This window comes from Apteryx mantelli, chromosome Z (assembly GCF_036417845.1).
Source record: "Apteryx mantelli isolate bAptMan1 chromosome Z, bAptMan1.hap1, whole genome shotgun sequence".
NCBI classification, from domain to species: Eukaryota; Metazoa; Chordata; class Aves; order Apterygiformes; family Apterygidae; genus Apteryx; species Apteryx mantelli.
This window is the reverse complement of record NC_090020.1, coordinates 86,919,435-86,942,728: the sequence shown is the minus strand read 5'-3', so window position 1 is coordinate 86,942,728 and position 23,294 is coordinate 86,919,435. Positions and strand designations below refer to the sequence as shown.

The 23,294-nt window shown below is 39.9% G+C and overlaps 1 protein-coding gene across 7 annotated transcripts in view; it reads right to left on the bottom strand.

The window, feature by feature from the left end:
* Positions 1-20,429, bottom strand: part of WDR7 (WD repeat domain 7) — a 174,695-nt gene extending 154,266 nt beyond the window's left edge. For all 7 annotated transcript variants that reach the window (XM_067316401.1, XM_067316402.1, XM_067316403.1 and 4 more), the window contains exons 1-6: positions 20,368-20,429; positions 6,971-7,142; positions 5,652-5,758; positions 4,580-4,658; positions 3,819-3,993; positions 1,419-1,495 (exon numbers count right to left, since the gene is read on the bottom strand). In XM_067316401.1, coding sequence (XP_067172502.1) covers positions 1,419-1,495; positions 3,819-3,993; positions 4,580-4,658; positions 5,652-5,758; positions 6,971-7,129 — 597 coding nt within the window. In that variant the 5' untranslated portion in view covers positions 7,130-7,142; positions 20,368-20,429. The remainder of the gene's footprint in view (positions 1-1,418; positions 1,496-3,818; positions 3,994-4,579; positions 4,659-5,651; positions 5,759-6,970; positions 7,143-20,367) is intronic.
* Positions 20,430-23,294: the final 2,865 nt, after the last annotated feature.

Sequence of the window (23,294 nt, the reverse complement as noted above, 5' to 3'; positions counted from 1 at the left end):
GAAAATGCTCTGAAATGATCTGAAATCAAATATAATTTCAACTATGATGAAACTATGAAACAAAAAAATTTGAATAATGACTTTGAGGTACCCTGATAGGATAAAAAGCAAGAAATTCCATTATATTGATCTTCTAAGCTAATTCAAACTATGTTGCTTTTGTGCTGTAAACATTTCTAAAATCAGAAAACTGACTTTTTCTATATATAATAAAATTATATTCTCATAGCTGCTAAACATCTGTAAAAGTATCCAAGCAATATACATCTCTTACAAGAGGTTTCTGTGAACAGCTAATTTGCAAGAAGTCTATGAGAAGCGTGGCAAATCTCCAATAGGGCCTTTTCTTGATTAGTACACAGGAAGGCAAAAATTGCCCCCCCCCCCCAAAGAGTTAGCTGTAGATAACCACTAATAATGAAAATTCCTAAAAATTGTATCCTTTGCTCTGCAAGCCCTTCAAACACCTCCACTTCTCACTTCTTTACCTTTCTCAAAGAAAATAGGAATTTCTTTTAAAAGTTATATAATAATTATCCATAAGAATAATAATATAAAACTACAGTAAAAATTAAAAATTAAGTACAGATATCTTTAAGAACATAAAAAAATGGAATGGTAGAACTTAAAAAAAAACCAAAAAACACGGGTATTGTGATAAAATCACATGGTGACTTTTATAATTTCACCACCATATTAAAAGACATACACTTCCTGTGCAATACACAGTAAGTTTCAACTTGGTACCCTACTTCTTCTATACAAGTAAACAACTATTTATTAATATCATCTGTTTTGACCGAAGAATACTTAGACTGCAAGCTCTTTAATGTATGAATTTTGTCTGTATCACATGACATTTTGTCACATTTTGTCTGTATACATATAGTATCCATCTCAGTCTGGAATGCTAAATATTACTGTAAAAAAAATCTTTAGTTACTAAATTCTCTTTGGAAGTCAAAAATCCTGTGAAATGCACAAGATGACTCAAGGAAAGAACAGGATTTAAAGAGGGAAAAATTAAAAGCCAACAGACAAAAAATTTGTATCTAACAAATAATTAAATGCTACAAATAAAAATAAAGATTTCTAGAAATTAGAGATTAAAGTTTCTTAATTTTAAATTAGAGGTTCTTAACTCTGAAGTCAGTTCTGTGAGCGTGAGATGTAAGACAAAAGAAAAGCATCTTCATCAAGAATTCTGTTAGTAATCTGGAGAACTGGTTAAGCAAGATTAAGGAAGTTCATTTTTGGAGGGTAAAAAAAAATCATAATATTACTAGGCATATGGAAGAACAGGAAAAAGGACTAAGATTCTCTCACCATCACAACAAGACTTAAGAAAAATGTATGCGAGTTAACAGTTGATATTGGTGTGCCCAGCAAACACCATCAGTTCAGAAGCCTTTGGTTACCTGCATGCGACTAACTTCGGAGGTTATTATCCACACTTTCAGAATGCCAGTCACTGAGACAGCGACAACGGTATCCTCTGGAGAAAGAGAAATGCAAAAAAGTTAGATTGATAAACACAAGAACTTTTCCATTTTGTTGCACATTTGTGCATATCTGAGTACAAAAACACACAAGAATAACTCAATATTAAAGTTTATCAAAACATTCTTGAAGTATTTGCTTCAAAACCAAATATTTTCTTCAAAAACAAATGTTTATTTGTGAATCGGTATGCTGCAAGTAAGTATGCGTGCATGCACACGCACGCACACACACACTGGTTTTATGTTTAGAGGCTCATTCCCATCATGAAAGGGGACAAGTTCTCCTAATTAATACCTAAGTCTATAACTGAAAGGGGCAGAGGGGTGGAAGAGTATTCCCAGTTGTTTTGGGTTGGAGGTTCCCAGAGAGCTTCTTTCAAAATTACTGTATTAGATTCATTACCTTCAGGAAAGAAGCACATTTTGTGCTGGTCAAACTTTCTAGAGATTCCCATTTATACCAGAGAAGTCCGGTGTTAAGACAGAAAGTCCATCAAATCAAGAGGCAGCTTCTTGATTACCAAATATGAAATCAATTACAAAACAAGAAATAAAATGAAAGCCAATATCTGAAAAGACTTAACACCAGAGTTCATTTGCAGTTACTCCAGTAACTTAGACAGTTTTTGGGGGTCAGCAATGGAGTTTTCCCACGCCAGGGCTTTGGGAACACTCTTAGTTTACAAACTGCTCAAAATAAAAATCTCTCCTTTCTTCAGAATGCTTTTCTCAGTGTTTCTTCCCCAGAGGAACCCACCCTTCGGAAGTAAGTTTGCTGACCTGCATTCAGTAGCAGATTTAGTTAAATAACCTGAAACAGTAATCCCTGAGACTTTTACTCACGCCGCCCCCCCCCCCCCCCAGGAATTACAGCCTCCAGAACAGGACCAGTTGAACGAGTCATCCCTGCTCCTTAGCTGCCAGAATTTAAAGCCCAAAGTAATACAAACCAGGCAAAACAGATGTGTGGAAGGGTATCGCTTCAAATCATGTCAACTAACCCACTTCCAAACACGGAGTCTACCCACATACCTCTCCACTAAATTGACCGTCATCACATTTAGAGAAAGTTCCTCCCTCTACAGCCTTCAGGTTTCTTTCCCCTTCTCCAGCAATGGTTACAATACTGCAGTATTTCTGCCAGCTTCTCCGGACATATAAACCTACTGTGTACTTTAACCACCAAACTCCTTACACATTTCCCACAACAGCTTCCAAAGTATTACGACAGTGCTTTTCATAAAGCCACTAATCACTAAAGCCACTAAAGGATCTCGATGCGTACTACACACCACACTACTAAAGACGACAGCCTTAGCACTTGGAGTGCTTGCAGCCTTTCTTCCAGTCTTGTGTCAGCTTAGAGGCTCTTGCTAGCACAGCGCTCCCAAACTCTTTCTCAGTTCTCAAAGAGAAAACAAGGAATCACCTTGTTCTCCAGGTTTCAACACGTGCATACATTGAAAGAGAGAACAAAACTATTCATTATTTACTAAGTGAACATGGAACCTGTTGTGCACTGGACACACACGCGTGTGCATGTGGGCACGCACATACACACACTGAATTTGGCTAGAATTGAGGTTCTGTTCATGAGAAAGCATTTGAATATAAGCAGAGCTACAATTCTCATCTGGTGGAACAGCAACAGAGACAATACTAAAAGCATTAAAGGTTATCAGGTCTTCTCTCTGAAGAGATATTAAAGCAGCCTCAGAATCACAGAGCAGCTGGGGCTGGCTGGGAACTCTGGAGATCCCCTGGTCCAGCCGGGTCAGCCAGAGCAGCCTGCCCAGGACCACGTCCAGGTGGGTTTCAGTATCGCCAAGGATGGAGATGCCACAACCTCTCTGGGCAACCTGCTCCAGTGTTCAATCACCCCCTCAGTAAAAAAAGTGTTTCTTGTGCTTAATTTGATTTTCCTGTGTTTCAGTTTGTGCTCATTCCCTCTCATCCTGCCACTGGGTGCCACTGAAAAGTGTCTGGCCCTGTCCTCTTCACATCCTCCCATCAGGTATTTATAAACATTGATAAGATCTCCCCCAAGCCTTGTTTTCCAGGCTAAACAATCCTAGCTCTCTCAGCCTCTCCTTGTATGGGAGACACTCCAGTCCCCTTTTCAGGGACTAGGAATAAATATATATACATTGCTTTTTAAAAAGGTTAGTACTTAATGGGTACTGGACAAGACCATCTTCATTACTCAAATGGGAGAAAGAGGCAAGAAGTAACATGCTAGTTCCTCCCCAGGTTGTTGAAAATAGTATTTCTCTTACAGGGAGGCAAAGCCATAATAAAAGCAACAAAAATAATTACCTTGTGTTCTGTTGGATCGAATGATACTCATGGAGCTGATCCAGTCAGGAGATATCTTTGATAATAAGGAATAAAGAACTTCAAGGCTGGTAGCATCCACAACAAGAATTTCTGGATAATGTCCATGGCATAACAGTCTCCCTTCACGCTGAGTCCCAACAGTGAACTGGTAAAACTAAATGGATATTAACAAAATACAGAGGTTATACTCCACGTGGGGCATCAACTTCTTTATTTTTAATCAAAATCACAATTTCATAAATACATTCTAATGGCTACCTGTTTAAAAAAATGCCACTGAACCAGTGGGAATTCTGTGTATGCAAGTAATATCAAGGAAACTTTTTGCAGAGGCCCTCCTTTCTCCTGTTATCTCCTCAAGGCAATCCTTTGCCTCCATGCCCAGCTCCCATAGCTGAGGGAAGGCCGTGTCAACCTTCCCTGTGAAGATCATCCTCCCCCTCCCACCTCCCCCTCCCACTACTCCTCTCTTAACATCTCCTTTTCCTCCATTCTCTCCAGCCTTTCTGATGTATTAATTATGGCATATCTTTTTCAAAAGTTGAAGTAAAGCACATTTTCAGCTTGAGGGTATTTGATAATGCAGAATATGGCATAAGCTGTATTGGCATATTGCAGTATCTTATAAAATATCATTGTTAAGCTTCCAAAAAAACCCAGCCTTGTTTTAACAATGGAGCTACAGTTTCCATGCTATACAATGTATAGTAGAACTTCCCAAGCATACACAAAGCACTAACCTGTATGCCAGTATGTGCACAGGCTAATTTAGTAAACTCTATGCATCTCCCATCATTCACATCCCACAGACACATCTCCCTAAAATACAAAAGACAGATTACAACTACATCCAAAATATTTCATTTTTCCAAGAATTTAAGAATCATTTATATTGGGAGAAACTTAAACAACTGTTAGTGACTAGACAATTTGTATTTTTATAAAAGAAACTCAAAATTTCCAGTCCTTCCATCATAATCTAAACAAACTCTGCTTCCCTAGCACAGTTATGAGGGGAAATGAGTAAAATGCTATGGTTCATCATAAACCATCAATACCAAGTAAATGTAAGTGTGTAACTTAGAACGCTTGATTTCTCTCACAAATATTTCAAATTATTATATATTTCTAGTGCCTCCCCTGAGATGTTCAAAGATTAGCTTACTTTTTCCATATTTGTAAGGGAGAAAACCATATTACCGAAAATAGTATTTTAATCACATGGCAGCGAACACTGAAGTTTACTTCAGAGGTCCAGGAATCATTTCCTGCCAACCAGGTGTATTAGGACTTAAGCTTGCTTCTACTCAAGAAGCAGGTCTTGGATAAGCAGAGGAAAGGAGCAAAACACAGGTGTCCACCCACAGCTGAACTTAAAGTCACTCAAGCAAAAGGATGACAGAAAACACAGAAGTACCTGTACTGCAGTTGACAACCTCATACATTTCTTTATCCATCCGAACATAAATTATATCTGAAGCAGCACAGATTACTTTATACACAACTGTGCTGTGTCCTGCCACTGAATCCTAAGGTGCAACAAATAATATAGGCAACCCTCCAAGACCTCAGGCACACCTCTATCCTCCTTCAGACCATGGATCTAAAATCCACACCACACTCAGTATTTACACTGGAGAAGTCCCATCATTTGGGATACCTACGAATGCCTTAGACATTAGACTAAGTAAAAAACTGTGGATGAGAAACTCAGAATGAAAAGAAATGGATGTAAGCAACCCAATCTCTTCTATACCCTCTATTTCCATTATTTAACAGATCTGCATATTAATAAATCTTCAGAAAACTCACCCGCTTTCTGATGCGCTCACTATATACTGCTTTTCACTGCAAGCAGAGGCCTTCGATAAACAAGTAATTGAGGCTGTATGACCAAACAACAGAGCTCTGGGATTAATCTAGAATCAGAGAAATAAAACATAAAGCAAAAATAACATAGGCACTATTACTTACCTAGAACATAGGCATTCCAAATTTCTGTTTTATACTATATATATCATATATATGAATTTATATATAGTATATATAAATGTGTTTATGTATATACACACACACTTTATTAGCACAGCTGTAGAAATACAATCTTAAAAAAGTTTGCACAGCATACTGGTACAGTATGTGAAAGAACCAGCTTCTAACTAACACTGTAATGCTAATTTGTGGAAAAAAATCATTTTGTGTAAAATTAATTCTATCTATAATTTTAAATCATAGTCTGAATTTGGCCTAAGTCAAAAGAAAAATTTGAGCTATACTGCAACAACAATAGTCTTTCCCCAAATCAAGTATACTTCACGACCCTTTACATTTATAAATAATTTTACATAAAAGTCCATTCATAGATTAAAGATAAAAAAGAAACCTGCCCTTTATTTATTTGCCCTTTCTAGAAATAGTCCCTTTCTCCAGTTGTTTCTCGTTAAATATATTAGACACTAACATAATTTATGGGGGTAACTCAGAGATTGGGATTTTTCAGTATAACCCTTGCCTGAAACATGTTTGATTTTATAGGAAAGGACTGTTTTTCTCCTCCATCCCAAGGGTTTAAAACTATTTGTATCCAACCAAATTACTACCTCATCTTCAAGATGGACACTGGCAGATTTCAACTCAAGGGCAGAAACTGATACACATTAACTAATCAGCAATCTTTACCTCTAGTAGCAGAGCTTTTTCTCATTTGGTTTTCATGGGAAACAGAGCTCGAATAAAATAGTAACAACCTTAAAAAGCCCTCTAAATACCGTCAGCTGATCTCAGAAATCTGTTTTCACAAAATATTAAGCAGCTAAACCTGAAAGTAACTATCAGTTTAGGGCATCTCCAACATCCAGAAAGAGGAAATCATTACTTCAAGAATTTACTACTGCAGCAGCAAAGTTAAAGAGTGAAAACGCCTCTTTCTAATCTGAACTATTCACTACTGGAAGCATGTACCGTCAGCTCCAGGCCTCATTTTAAGAGAGGGAGGTAGAATACATGAATAGAGTGTAGAAACAACACTGGAATGGATACTATAATATCAAAGAATAAAAATCAGTTTGGCAGCAACGGTAAACACTTGAAATACGACGCAAATTAAAGTTATACTTGGAGTATAGACTTACCTCTAAATCTAAAGAGAGGTCCCAGAGACATATTTGTCCGTCGTGACACCCCGTGACAATCATCGACACGTCGTCCATTAACAGCAGCGTGGATATGCAGTGCGTGGGGGCTTTCCGCCCCCAGAGGACGATGGGCAGAACGAGGCTGTTTCCGGCCATTTTGCTTTCACACCTGCGAATTCAATCAAGATTATAAGCATCAGGTCTCGGCAGGTACGCCTTTTCGGCACTTATTGCCGCCTCATCCACCCAAAAAGCTTAAAGACTAGTCGGAAGCGATTGTAAATATGTTACACATGAGAAATAATCACTATATATGCCATTCTTCAAATAAAGTACAATATATAATCAACTCTTCTCTCACTGGCGAGTATGTGCCTCTTCATAGCTAACATAGGGATTGAATAATATATTCTTTAAGCAGTCATGTGAAAAATGCAATGAACTGTGATAGTATTAAAACTTCACCATGTTAGTTTCTTACATATTTTGCAAAAGAGATTTTTCGAAGCGGCATTTCCCTACTTACACAGGCACTTTTGCCAATATCAGCCTTCTTAAAATAATTCTGGGGCAGCAAATGCTTCCAGACCCAGGGTTGTAACAGCTATTCCATGCCCAATCAGTAGAATCCATCCCCACTTATCAAATGGGATGACCTTAGCCAAAAATAGGGTCTGGTGCTTTCTACGCATCACTATACACTTTCCAAAAATATTTTTCAGTTAGAACGGTGTCACATCAACCTAACCTTTTAAAATGGTATTTATGCTGAAATGCATAATATCCTGTATTAGCTGAAGTTGGAGCTGGAAAACAGCTCAAGGTTATTGCAATCCCTTCATTAATTCTCTTTACCTTATTGTTTTTACCCTTTCACACACAGCTAAAGGGACTACCTAAACAAACAAACAAAAGGTAACTAAAAATAGAAATAGTTTAATTAAAAGTCATATGAAAGCTTTGAATTTTCTAGTTTTTGGTTTCTAAGCCTTGATGGTAAATGTATTCAACCCTCCACCTCCCCAGTAACGGTGGCTAAAGAGCTGCATCTATAGTCTACCCGAGAAGGGAAAAGAAATCAGAACATGCAATATCAACAGATGTGGTGGTAGGCGGAAAAAACCATCACTAGCACTGTCAACTCTGTAACTAAAGAAAGAGAGGACAGGGACGAACACAGCAGCTGCAGCCCACCCCTCCCGCTTCCTCGTTTCTTCAGCACTGCCAACCACCATGAGCTAAACTCCAAACCAGAACTGTACAGATTTAAAGACCAAGACTTTAAAGGTAGGAACAGAGTTATTTCAGTTTATCCCCTGCTTTATGGCACTTCAGGGTTCATGTTGTCAAGTTTTGTTCAATAAGGGCGATATACTCATGTAATCCAGTCATTTTGTGACAACTGACCCCACTCTTCCAAGTATCTCCAAGATGTTCAAGGAAATCTCAAGAACGTGCAGTCCAGCCATAAGAAGCAAGCAGGGAGAGGCTATATATATATAAACATTATATAAATAAATAAATATATATTGCATGCATCTTGGAGCAAAGGCTACTAAGCTATCATTAAGGATATATGAAGTTCTCTACTCTTCTGTTATCAGGTGAAAAAATCTTTTAAAATAAAAAAATATAAAATTAATAGTTGTGCCACAGCACGTTTCAACTTAGAAAAATAACTACCCTCAACAGAACTGCTGTACCATGTTTGGTCTCACTTCTACAAGACATCCTCCTCTGCTCCCCGCTCCAGCCTCCGCAGCACTCCGGGCCTACAGCCCTGCCGATTCAAGGGCTCTAACCAAAGAAAAACCTTTAAGTTTAACTGCTGCGTTCCACTGCCGGCTCAACTGCACTTCTCATCGAGGGCAGAAGCATTGCGCAGCTGCAAGAAAAGGTAGGGTGGGGGTCTGTTGTGAGAGCTTTGCTAACACTCCTGAACCAAGCCAAAAAAAAAGAAAAGAAAAGAGGAACCTGGCAAATAAAAATTCAGTGGCACTACAGTAAGACCTTTACCAATCTACCAAACTTACTGGCTCAGCTAGTAGATTTGATGATTTTTGTAAAGTTCATCTATGGACACCTATGGGGTTTTATTTATTTATTTAAAGAGTCAGGTTGTATTTAAAAACAAAGCAACAGCTAGCCAGCCACTCAAGCAGAAGTCTCCTGAGGAACCATGCCCATGCTAAATGTGCTTGTACAATATCTGAAGGTAGTTCTGATCACCACGGTTTGCCACAAGGACTAGATTCTGGCCACTGTCCAACAGGCAATGTTATGTAACATCCTGTCTTTGTGCCAGCGTTTAATATCTTATAAATATACTGACACAAATAACCTGGATAATTGTTTTTATCTGTCACAAAGCCAAAATTTTCTTGGAGACTGGGAAATGGAGAACAAAAGTGCTTGAATTATAACTTCAGAGAAATAGAAAACACCACAGAAATTGAAATAATAAAAAAGCAATTAGGAGGATTTGCACAAGGTTTAAGTGCAAAAACAAAACACTGTTTATGTTAGCAATATTCTGAGCTTACAGCTCATTTAAACGTGTTCATAAGCTACAGTCCTTGACTCGGCCAGAGTGAAAGCTTGCTTGCGCCGAGCTTGTCAACTTACTTCCAGCTCTTTGGCTGGGACAGGACTGATGTAAACAGGAGCTATCTAAACTGCCCATCTCCCCTTTGGCATGGAACGCGTTTAAACCAACCACCTGTGAGAGAGCCTACACAGAGGAAGAGTAAACAGTAAAATACAATATTTTCTTTTACTTCCCAGTAAACTGACCGAGTTCAAGATTGTTTTGGGTATACTTTTTAGGTGCATTCTATATTTCATAAATAAAAATGCTAGAATTTAAGTTATATCTAGATCATACCAATGGTAAGTTTATAAATAGATCTTACATATGTCACTTATTTCAGGTGCTATTACTTGCTAAGGAACAAATGAAAAATAGTAAATGCAACCATCAAGCAGAGAAAATGTGTCAGGAATGACTGACATTTTGTTATTGGTCTCTTATTCCAGATTCAAGAAGAGCTGCAGTAGTTGCTCTTCTAAGCCAAAGTAAAAGTTTGAGTTATGGAAAGTTATTGCTTGCAGTATTTCATGATGAACGAATGGGGAACATTGTTTTGCCAAATAACGGAGATGCTCCTTGTGTACTATCTTGTAGAGGTTTATGTTCTGAACTTGCTATAGCTCACACCAGAACAGAATTTCTGATTTACAGGAGTATAAGCAAGTCAGACACAGGCAGAAATCATTGAAGAAACTTTTAAAACATATATTTCATGTCTTTATATAGACATATGTATTTTTCTTGCTTGTGTGATGGAGTAACATTTGCATTTGTCCACAGAGATGCAAACTTTTTTTAGAGCATTTCAAAAGAAGGAAAATATTCTTATCTATGAAAAAGGGGGGGGGGGGGACAAGACCACCCTGTACCTAAGCCAGGTTTCCTGCCACTCGACTTCCCGCGGCGCTAACCAAGCTGCCCTCCGTGCCCCGGTGCCAGGGTACAGAAGCGAGGTTATCGCAAGCCAGTGAGCTGGCGGTGGCTGAGCGACCGCTCACACCAGCCACCGCATCACAGGGGACTTCTGCCTGCCTTTCTCCCGGGGGAAGTGCAAGCCTGAGCTTCGGAATTTCATGAAAGCTGTTGGAACTTAGTTCAATCATCTCCAGTTCTTTTGAAAACTATTATTCAAGGTTTCAATGATCCCCTTTCAGACAAACTCAAATTTGATATAAGCAGAGGCAACTACATAGATCTTACTTGTACCAAACATGAATTTGACTTTTTGATCTTACACACCCCCATCATTCCCAGTGTTGACTTCTATACTAAATAAGGGCTTCTGCATCAAAAATCCCTTCTATTTCAAAACAGAAGTCTAGTTTTTACTAATATATTTTTTTCTATGCTATATGGAGTCACATAAGTTATCATTTCTCATGAATATAAAAATTACAGTGCAATTTCTTCAAGACAGTAATTTCATACTAGTTTCGACAAACGCTGCCTGTATTTCTAGAGCAAACAACCTCTGCAGCGAGAGAAATCAAACATGACAACGTACATGGAAAAATGGGGGAAGGGAAGACAGCGAATAGTAGAATAATGAATAGCTAAGTATTGGAAATCATAAAGTGAAAAAAGGATGATTCTTGTGAAAGAGGTTACAGGACCTGCTGCATGTACCAAGCCTCAAACTTCTGGAAAGAGAGAGGCACTGTAGTTTTTCACAAAATCCAAATCATGAAAACAATACTACCACTTACCACGAAATGTCATTTTATGTCAACTCATTTCTTGCATCTGATTACGCTATGTTTAGTAGGAACTCTTTTACAAAGAGCTATTATTTAATGAAAAAGTATAAGCAAAGACCAAAGGTCGAGCACGTAATCTATTATAACATTCTACAAGCTACACTACAATTAGTATTTTTAAAACATGCCTGAAAATGTATTGCTAACTGTTACATAATAGCAGATCAATTGTTCCCTGTCTGCATGATCACAATACAGAACTGTAAACAATAAAAATTCTTAAAGGATACAGTGACCTTACTAATGATTGCATACCTGTTAACTAAAGAGTTACAATTCTAAAAATACTTGATATATAGTGATTTAATCAGAAAAATATCATGAAAAACAGAAATAAAACATGTCCAGACATCATACAAAAATGAAATCGTATAAAAACAATTTAAGTTTTTTGCCACCCAATTTTTGTATTCCTGAAATGAAAGACATGCTGAGAAACGTGTAGAGATGGAAATTTCATTTAGATAGCCATATTAAAGTCCTTAAATAACAACCGAGTTACAAGTTCCTTTCCAAAGGGTTCTTCCCTCACTACTTCCAAAAAATTCCCCTCAGTAGCTCAACTACTGTAGGCTGGAAAGTCAAAACCACACCAAAATGAATCCTGAAGGATGCTACAGCTACAGTCTCCTGCACATAAAATATACAGTGCATTCTTTTTACCTGTGACCAGAAGACGTATTGGCTTAGCAGTAATCTTAAAACCACTGGTATCACCACGCTTCCAAGTCTTCTTCTTCTTCTTTTTTTTTTTTTTAATGACAGCAAAAGATACTTGACCATTAATGTAATCTACGAACCGGTATTTTTCTAAAAAGGATAATATAATAATCCCTCAATAGTTTTAAAGCTGAAAAATCTAGGAGTGCATCAGCTATAAATGCTGATGAGCAACATAAAAACCTCTTTTCTCATCCATTTCATTTCTTATTGTTCATAGTTCAGGGAACAAATCATACTATTTATCTAATCATATTTATGCTTATCTCAGTGATGCAAATAACTGCACTTTTGAATAAATACAGAAGCTCCCCTATCAGAGCACACAATTACTTCTTCTTTGCAATTTTACAGTAAGCTTAATGCTTTACCAAACTACTTTAAAAACTTTAAATTTGACAGCATTATAGATACATACTTAACAACCACCTGAATTTTCACAAGGAAAGAAAAGGATATTACAACATACAAAAGTGCTAACACATATAAATAGCCCAATGTTTTTTATATTTTCCATACAGAAAAATGTGAGAGAAAGTATTGAAAACATTAATATCAAAATACATTTTAAAGGCTTACACACATACACATTTCAAAACTTTTTATCTAAAAGAGAGAAACATAATTCTTAGGATATTTAATATCAACCCTTGGGAGGGAGAGTAAAAAGAAAAGCTACCTCTTTCCTTCTAGTTTTTTATTATGGTATCGCAGTGCCTTCAGTAAAAACTTCATTTTCAGAAAGTACCACAAGTACCACATCTTAACAGCTGAAGAACTCAGTCTACAAAGAACAACGCTTCTCCAGCACTGGTGAACACTAAATACATCCCCTGCAAAGACCAAAACTCATTTAATGTCTGTAAACAATCAATATGTATTTTTTTTTTACATCAGTGACGACAAACTACATTAGCAAATAAACACTGTACCTATCAACAAAAGCATGAAGTGAATCATCACACATGAAACCCCATATTTAGTTATTTATACCTTTCTGAATAAACTGCCTATTTCTGCAGAAACAGGAACTGAAAGTTTGAGCTGGAAAATTAATGGGAAATAAACTGAGTTAAGCTCTGCCCGCTTCACTGGGAGTGTTCAGTTTTCCCCTATCACTTCCACGAGTGCCAGAGTCCTGGTTTTGTTCCCCCACATATGCAATAAAAGAACAAGTTTGGGTTACTTCATATAAATTTAAAAAGTGTAAGTTGTATTTATTTTGCTTCCCTTTCAAATCACCTTTCTCAAGGAGACAAAACATACATAAATGCAAAGACTTGACAAAAGTGGAGTTTCTCTCTTTTTCTTTCTCTGCCCAACAACTTAAGATCTTTTCTCTCTTGTACGTACTTTTTCATCAGGTGAGTGCTGTAAACCTAAGTGCCTTAGGAGCTTATTTCAACTCACGCCCTGGGAATCACAGCCCTTCTTCTTCAGTCCCTCTGTACAACCCTGGCAGGTGCCACTTAGTTCTCTAGAGCTCATGGTCTCTCTCGTATTCCTGCTAAGTAAGGCCGGGTCATCCTCCTGCCACCTACACCAGACAACCTCTACCTGTACCCTTAAGTTTCCATCTCTCTGAGGATCTACCAGAATAGTCTGGAGAGTGGGGCATATTTCACCAGACATAATGACTAGAAAAATGTAAAATAGATATATTTTTTAATTTGGATCTCAAATTTTTTCAGCTGCTTTATCTTTATGCATCTCAAAACATGAATGCTGAACCATCCTGGCAGCCCTCCACTGGACTCGCTCCAGTATATCAGTGTCTTTCTTGCATGGAGGAGCCCCAAACTGGACACAGTTCTGCAGATGCAAACTGGGGAGCGCCAAAGAGAGGGGAAAGACCACTTCCCTTGACCTGCTGGCTACAGTCTTGCTAATTCTTCATGGTCAGCTTGTCATCTACCAGGACACCCAGGTCCTTTCCTGCAAAGCTGCTTTCTAGCCAGTCAGACCGCAGCCTCTACTCTCGGTTATTCCATTTCCGATGTAGGACTTTGCATTTGGTTCCACTGAACTCATGAGGTTCCTGTCAGTCCTTTCTCCAGCCTGTCAAGGTCCCCTTGAATACAGCTCTGCCCTTCACTCCCCCCAGTTTAGCATCAACTTGCTGAGAGTGCACTGTGTCCCATTGCCCAGACCACTGATGAAGACATTAAGCGGTGTGGGCCCCAGTATCTCCAAGGGGCCACACCAGTCACCAGCTGCCAGCTGGGCTCTGCACTGCTGATCACAGCCCTTTGTACCTGGCGCGAGAGCCAATCTTCCACCCACCTGATCATCCACTTCTCCAGGCCACACCTCACAAACTTGGCTATAAGGATGCTGCGGGAGGTTGTGTGAAAGGCCTAACTAAAGTCAAGGCACACAACATCCATTGCTCTCCCTTGCCCCCAGAGGCAGCTCCATCCCATCAGACACAGAATGCAACCAGCCTGGGCAGGCGTAAGTTGCTCCTTGAAAACACCTTCTTGCCCTTCACGTGCTTAAAGACAATTTCCAGGAGGATCTTCTCCATAGCCTTCCCAGGGACTGAAGTCAGGCTGACCAGCCTGTAGTTCACCAGATCTTCCTTGCCCTTCCTGAAGACGGGTTTGACCTTTGCCTTTTTGCAGCCATCAGGAACCTCCCCAGACCACCATGACCTTTCAAAGATGACAGAGAAGAGCCTCCCAGTGACACTAGCCACTGCCTGGTCCCATGAATTTTCACTTTATCAGTGAAAAACAAGGCAAAAAAGGCACTGAGTACTTCAGCCTTTTCCACGTCCTTTGTCACTAAATCTCCTATATCTTCAAAAATACTCTAGTTAGTTATATACACCTAACAAATGTTTCAGTTGTGTTCTTCACATTTAAAGAGAAACTGATCCCTTAAATTACCAGAGCATCCAAAAAAATTAGATTAAATTCACTATTTTTACATTAGTAAAAGAGAAGGATTTGAAAGAATATCACTATTACATCATTTTTAAATCCTCACATGGGTAAAAATTTAGAACATACTAATGTGATAAACTAGTCAAGTGACTCTTCCTATGGCAGTGTTTAAAGCTGATACCTAGGCAAATTTGATAAACTGGGATAAATTCCTGTTTGAGTAAAGCGATGGAATCAAGTACATCATATTACCTAAATACTGAATCAAAGACTCTCATATAAACCTCTTTATCAAGCTACAGTCCTCTAAACACTAACCTGCATCTTCATGCTTAATAAGTTATGGCAAATTGTCCACAGCTGACTTACTGAACTGTATTAAAACAGAAAACACACAGCAGTTTCAAAACAAACAAACAAACAACAACAAAAAAAGGCTGATGATAAAGATACAAGGCAGAGGCAGGGAAATTTAAAGTTAATGGTAGCTTACTGTTCAATATAATTGGGGGAACAACATCAGATATGAATCAGATACGAGGTCAGAGAACTTTAAAATAACTGTTTCTATGACAGATTGAAAAATGGAGTCACATAATTTACATGATTTTTCTTGTCCCCTGCATCATCTGCCATATAAAAAAAAAAACTAACATGCAGCAAGTGAGAATATCACCTAATCAAAAATATTCTGCATACAAACTACAGCAGAATTCAAAACTTTGATCATATGGCTTATGACTCTCTGCCATGACTTACACTTGGAAACTAATTCTAATATTTTCAAAAAACATTTTTGCCTGTCTTGTTATTGCATACGCTTTTTATCTTGCCAAGTGATAGCAACAGACAGAAAAATCTACAAACCTCCTTCTGCCTGTATGCAAACTGTCCTTGAAACCTCATTTTACTTGTAATTTGCTCAAGTTTTCCCAGAGCTTGCAGATAAGAGAGCCGACTAGCAAGCTTAGAGACCTCCCTAAACCTTGCAAGACTCAAGAATTAGGTATTTACCTTGAAACAGTATTCAAAATAAGGATTTTTGCAGACAGAAAAAGCACCCAAGGAGGATTAACTTATGCTAGGCCAGAAGCTAGCGAGAGTGACTTTCCACCTCTGCATTGCCTTGGGACAATAAAACCAGTTTTGTGACCGTCACTAGCAAGTGGATATAATCCTCCAGCTGGTACTGTTTCTACACCCCGTGTGCAGAGAAACAGTTGTGGCCAGTACAGCATTTGGCATGCATGTGCTTCCCCCTCCCCCCCCAATATATTTCAGCAGTTAGATAATAAAATATCAGGAAATATTTAAAAAGAAGTAGGGATAATGACATTACACACTGCGCAAGCAGGAAACATAGAGCTAACAGAGGGGAAGGAAAAACAGAACACAGTATTGGAGCCATCTCAAGGCAAGACAAACAGAAGCCGTAATTAACATGGTGCTTCAGGGTGACCACACACACTGCCCAATTCGTTTGCGCTGCTGATGGATTTCAAATCCTAGACTAGACTGACAGAAGCACACAGATTTTTTCCCCCTCTTATCATACTTAGTCCTAACAGTTTGCACACGTACCTTTAAAACATCAGTAACTGCTGCAACTACAAAACCACAGAAGTAATAGCAGTTCTGTCACCAAAAAGAAAACTGGCTTAGGTTTATTCCATGTGCACAAATATAAGTAATCATCACCTTGACTGATGTCACGTGACACCACTAGACTTCAGTTACCTGGTCACCGTCTGAAGTACTGTGCATCTGACTGCTATGGCTGGGCTCTGGGCTAGAGCAAATCACCGTGTATCTCCCCAAAAGGAGAGGAGAGTATCAGTCATTTAGAAAAACACTCGGACTCACAGAATGCTTCAGTAATTTCACATTCAGATACAGCACTGTTGTACAATATTACATAGACTGAGCTTAGTGAGCCAGGTGCTCCGCGTGAGCCTATTTCCTGCGACAGACAGATTCAGGTAGAATAGGTGCACAGAAAGGTTGCAAGCGGACCGGAAAATGGAACGCTTCTTTTAGGAAAGGAGTATAAAAATAACGAAATCTAGCTTTGTTCTGACAGAGCACAGAAAAGGCCAAGAAGATATATAAAAGAAGAAATGTATAAAACACATTTTTTTGGATTAAAGCACATGCATTTAAAGAATTAATCTTAGGATATTTATGGATGCTAAAAGAATCTGTCAGGAAAAAAATACATCCGTGAAATTAATGTTTCTGTATCATATTTGGTCTCAGCATATAACAGTTCCAAAATGAACCATTAAAGACTGTCAGCTGAACACCTGCTTTTAAATAAAATGTAACTGTGCTTATGTTCGTGCAAAGCAGCTCAGAAAGGTTAAGAATAAATCATTCCTTCTCCTACCCATTTTTTCCACACATTACTACTACTTTTCCTACCATTTAAATTACATTATCATTGAGATTTGTCACCAATAAGTATGGAGATGGCTGCCAACCATGACACCAGGACAAACCTTCTAAGTGGACTGCAGATTTACAAGTGAGCAGCAGTTTTAAACACCTAATACTTTTCATGTTTACAGCATCTTTCATTGCAAGAGACTACATTACCTGAGCATTTTAACACCTCTCCTAAAACCATTTACATGAAGGCAATCACACGTTTATTGGAAAAGATCACCTCTGTTGCAGCATGTCTTCTACTTGACTAATCCAATGCTTTTTATAAAATCTGAAATTTTTAGTATTATTACCAATGGCCTTTTCCATTTAATGCATGGAGCTCAAGAAAAGGGGCTAAGGTAGGCGAGGGAAGAAAATTAAGATAATTTACCCACAGTTGCAGAAATCTTTTGCAATTGGGATCCAAATGTTTAGACATCTATAGCTTTGTTTAAGTAGACGGTGATTAAACAAACAATTCCATTATTAAGTGCAAACGGTCAGTATAGTTTGCTGTGTCAATTAAAAATTGTTTCTGAAGGTCTGTCAGTAATTTTCAGTCTTTTTGCATTTTGTTTTTATTCATCATAAAGGCATCAAATGCAAAATATCAAGTTTTTGCTTTCCTAGTATATTGTTCATCTAAGAAAATGAGTTTGAGAAAGAATTAAGAAAGCTTCTAAATATTAATGCTTTTTCAGTAATAAAACCCTGCAGTTCTCTTAAGCTAAAAAAAAATTTGGACCATGCTCTCATGATACAAACCAGTGTAAAATCATTTATCAAGACAGCTCTTTGACACATGTAACAAATAACGAGCATTTCAGCAGACACCTGGTAAGCACAGAACACCAAAATTAGGAAATGACAACTATGCCTTCATACTTGATCCATTTACTGGCTCAAGTTTCTGAACTGCAACTACCAAAAAAAAAAAATTTGCAACCTTGTGCTGAAATGTACCTATAAAAAAGAAGTATTTAAAATGAAATTGTTCACCAAGAGAGTATTATAGGTAAACAGGTAAAGTAGCTCTCATTTCCAAGAATGCAGTTAACTTTCTTTGCTGTACAGTACAACCAAGAAGTGAATTTTTTATGGTGGTGGCCAAGTTAGGAAACTGGCTTAGCCAAAAGATAGGAAGGCTGGCAGTTTTCATGTCAGAGCCACCCCACGCATGCACATGTACATGCATGGACAGACAAACCCACAGAACTGCACAGCAGCCAGTGAGCTAAACCGTAAAGTGTATTCAGGTTGATACTCAACTTTATTCATTTGACAACAAAACAATCAAGCAGTCGTCAAGGAGAACCAATTTATCCCTACATAACCAAGAGGCATAAGGACTTTCTTTTCAAAAGCCCTGATTTTCTACATACAACATATTTAATTCAACTGCCATGAATATTTCGCATTGACCTCACTAACCCTACTCATTAAAGCAGAACTAAGCCTATCTGCAGGAGAGAACTAAACCACTATTCCGAACTTGATCAAAGCTGCATGGAAGCTTATGTGAAGTGAACAGGAGATGTCAAACCAGGTAATAATAACAATAACTACAAACCAGACTGTCTTTCTTATTTTGCTGATCAAGGATTAAACAAGAATGGACACCTGGCCTTCTTTTATCCCCATGTAATCTGTTGATTCAGAATTCATCACTTCAAGCCTGCAATTCTTAAAAAAACAAAAACAAACAAAATAAAAATCAGGAGCATCTCCAATAACATCATCCTGTCAGTATCTCTACATCATCCTGGTTCATCTGTCTATAATATCTATGATCAATTTGCACTGCTGCATTTTATATCATATTTGTATTCCAAGCTAAGACAATACAGTCTTCTGGTTACTTGTCTGCATAGGACTTGGCACAGGACTCTATGCCTTGATTTGGCCATGATGTATTACTGTAATCTAAATAAAAATACTCTAATATTGACCAATCTTCCAAACACACCCATAATCAAAAATAAATCCATCAAAATAAATAGGAATTTGCCTTCCAAAATGAAAACTGAAAAACTCAGCTAATTCAGACGCAAGTTCTTCCCTAATCTTTATACAGCAATAAAAACGACAAGATAACAAAAGATTTTTGCTCTCCCAAGGCAAGTTAATAACTACAAGAGCCTGATTTAAATGTATTTAACAATATGAAGGCAAGATCAGTGATCACATAAAAAAAACCAACTATCCCACGTATACACAGAAGTTTACAAAACAAGAAAGAAGAAGAAATAATAATTCAGGACTTAAAATCCTCCATTACAGTTAAACAGGTATCTTCGAAAGCCTTTTGCAGATTCTTCTGGCGCTTACTTTGACGACACATGAAAACCGCATATATTTTTGCTGTTTTTTGGGGGGGTTTTTTTGAACTGTCACGATCACATGAAGGGCAACAGATTCAAAGCAACTACAAAGTGAACTCTCAGTCACACCCCTACTCGCCAGTAAGACACGGCTTGCACTGAAAAAGGGGAAACAGCCTAGCGAGGCCACGAGGGAACGAAAATTCTGCGTGAGGAGGAGTTCCAGCTCCCACGGCGGGCGAGGAAGGGGCTGTTTCCCAGACACCGCCTGAGCAGCAGCCGCTGCCGAGGCACCTTCAGCAGAGCGTCCCCCCCCCGCCGCCCGCAGCGCGGTTCAGCGGCGCAGAGCTGCGGCCGCCGCCGCCGCCGGGGGGGGGGGGGGACACCCGGCTCCGCAGGGCGCAGAGCCGCGGGCGCGCAGCTCCCCGGCCGGGCGCGGCGGCCGCACGAGCACCGCTCCCGCTCCGGGGAGGGGGGGGGACGCACGGCCCGGGCCGCCCCAGCCCGCACCTGCCGCCGCCCCGGGGCTCGGCGGGCGGGAGACGCCGCCGCGGCCCCCCGCGCACAACATGGCGCCGCCGCCCCGGCACAGCGAGGGCCGCGCTGCGCGGAGCCCCGGGAGCGGGGGAGGAAGAGGAGGAGGAGGAGGGTCCCCTCAGCCGCAGGCACTGAGCGCCGCCCCCGCACTCACCTGTGCCCGCCGCGGCGCTGGGGAGGGCTGCCTGGGCGCCGCGCCCCCACCGCCGCCGCCGCGCCGCCTCGTCCCGCCGCGGCCCGGTGCGGCAGAGCCGCTGGCAAACTCTGGCTGCCGTGACTCCTACCGCCGCTGTCGCAAAGCCCCCGCTCGTCGTGACTGACGGCAGGCGGAGGGAGCCGGCGTCGCCGTGGCAACCGGGGCGGCGGGAGAGGCGCCGGCCCGGCCCCGCCCCGCCCCGCCCGGCTGAGGCGGCCTGAGGGGGCGGCGGCTGCCTGAGGGGGACCGTAGGCAACGCTACGCTAACCTGTATTAAAAACATCGTTAAAGGGCTTCTTGAAGGGTGGAAGCCACGAGGCGGCATCTTAAAAATACTTCTGGTTTTGAGTATGAAAAATTCTACTATCTGTCAGTCTGCTCAGGGCAAAATGCATCAGAGAACGTGTGTCAGACGAATAAAGCGTAGTGATGAGCTGTCAGCAATGACATTGCAAAGCTTGGTAGAGGGAGTTCTGCTTTTAATTTATATTTCAACTTAATTTATCCCGGAGCATAGCTAATACAAATTTTGACTATCTCCCCTCTGTTTATTTCCCATTACTGGTTCTGATCCTTGGTGACTTCCATTTTTTTCAGCTGTTACCACCCACACTTTGCTTTTATAAAAACATCAGGAAATTAAAAAATATGCAATTAATTGCTATCCACAAAAGAGCTAAAGCAGCTTCCCTGTAATGCTGCAAAAACACTGCCAACCCTAGGGACAACTTTTAAGTTATCCTATTTTGAGGGAATTCATTCATTCCCTTCACATTTTTCAACTTACAGACGAAATGAAGCTGAGGCCTTACATGTAGCAACCTACAGAGGCCTGATTTGTTCTCCGAGCCTCGTGCGTGGACTGGGCTGGGAAGGCATAGCAGAAGGCATTGGCTTTATCTTCTTTGCACCCGAAACAGCATTTTTACTGTTAGCTTTTTGTATGTGTGAATAATTGTTTTTAGCTGCATACAAATTCATCAAAGATGTTGATGGCATTACAGTGGTGATGATTGTTTTTTTCCCTATCAGCTGTTTAACAGTGTACAGCAATACCTCACAACTGTTTAGGAGAGAAAGGAAAAAATATTTCTGTGGTTTAACGACAGCATTTTCTCTTTGCCAGAATTAATTAAAATAGTGAAATTAGTTCGCAACTGGCTTTACTATATGTTGGCACATAACATGTTACCTAAATAGGGACTGGTATCAAATATATTCCATACCACCAGTTCCCTATAATTGATGGGTAAAGACAAAGCTTATCAACTCCAAATTTTTATTGCTGTTGAATTAGCAAGCAATTTCACTTCAACTCTGGAATATAAAATTACAAACAAATATTGTGACTATGTGGTATATTTTTGATGATAAAAGTAATGCTTATATATATATATATATGTACATGCAAATTACACACAGCCATGTGACTCCGGCAAGTGAGTATGAATACCCTATCATCCAAGAAGAACAGATGCCTGTCTGGAACAGCAGACTATTTTGCATGCGAATTACTTTCAGCTGGGAGAATAGAGATTTTCCAGTTGTCCTGTGATACTAAATTCCTAATGCCTGTGTTGGTCAAAATCATGTGGAATTATATCACAATAGAAGTAGGTATTTTTTCTCGCTTTCATGTTTACTGAGCTTGTTTTAAATTTAACCTACATATTATAAAAGGCCCCAGACATGTTTTTTTGAGTTGCAGAATGTATTTTGTTAAATTTTCTTAAAATAAGGTGTTAATAAAATATTTAAATATTTTCATTTGATTAAACTTTGATTACACTATGTTTTGTCTTGTCAGTGTACACATCGATAAGAAGACTCAAGGGGAATCTTCTCAATCTGTAAAAATACCTGATGGGGGGAGTAAAGAAGATGGAACCAGACTCTTCTCGCTGGCGCCCGGTGACAGGATAAGAGGCCATGGGCAGACTGAAACACAGGAAATTCCACTGGAACATAAACCACAGGTGGAATGGGCAAAAATCGAAATACAGGAAATTTGAATTGAAGTATTTTACAGTGAGGGTGCTTAACTTAAAAATAAGAAGAGACTTTCACTGTGAGGATGGTCAAAGACTGGAACAGGTTGTCCATTGAGGTTGTGCAGCCTCCGTCCTTGGAGATGTTCAAAACCCAGCTGGACACGGCCCTGAGCGACCTGCTGTAGTTGACCCCGCTTGGCCTAGACCATCTTCAGAGGTGCCTCAGTCTTTAATTCTGTGATTGCATTGCCGCAGTACTCAACACATGTGAGGGAGCATCAAACTTAGAGCAGACAACCCATGCTGGAGGAGGTTCTGACATCCAAATGTGTTTCTTTGCTCATTTTGTACATTAATACATTACAGCATTAACAGTTGGAGGCAGCTTCGGCAGCAGTGTCTCAGCCGATGTTCCTCAGAGAAAGGCTCCGTGCTTCCCCCCTCTTCTCAACAGCCACAGCAGAGCAGTAGCACCTAGGCAAGTAGCACCTACTTTCCCGTATTTCAACCTTTACTAACAGCAGACTTGCAGAATAAACATCACTTACTTCTAATTTATATTATATTGCGAAATGACCCCTTTGCAATAAAATGCTGTTTGTAAAGAGAGGGGAGAGCAGCCTGAGCTGCATCGTGCAGTGTTTCTCATACTGTTCTGGCCTGCCCTGGAGGCCTGGAGAGGGGGAGGGTTGGCGCTCTTCCTCCTTTTCTCTCATTTTCCTGAGAGGTGGACATGTGACTTTTGGGAAAACAGGGACTGTGTCCCGCCCGCTGCCAGGCGGTTAGGTGGCCTCAGCTAAGTTGGAGGCTACCACAAGCTCTGCGACCTCGGCCGCTCGCGGGAAGGGGCCTGCTGTGGTCCGGCCACGTTCCCAAGATAGAGCCATAACCGCC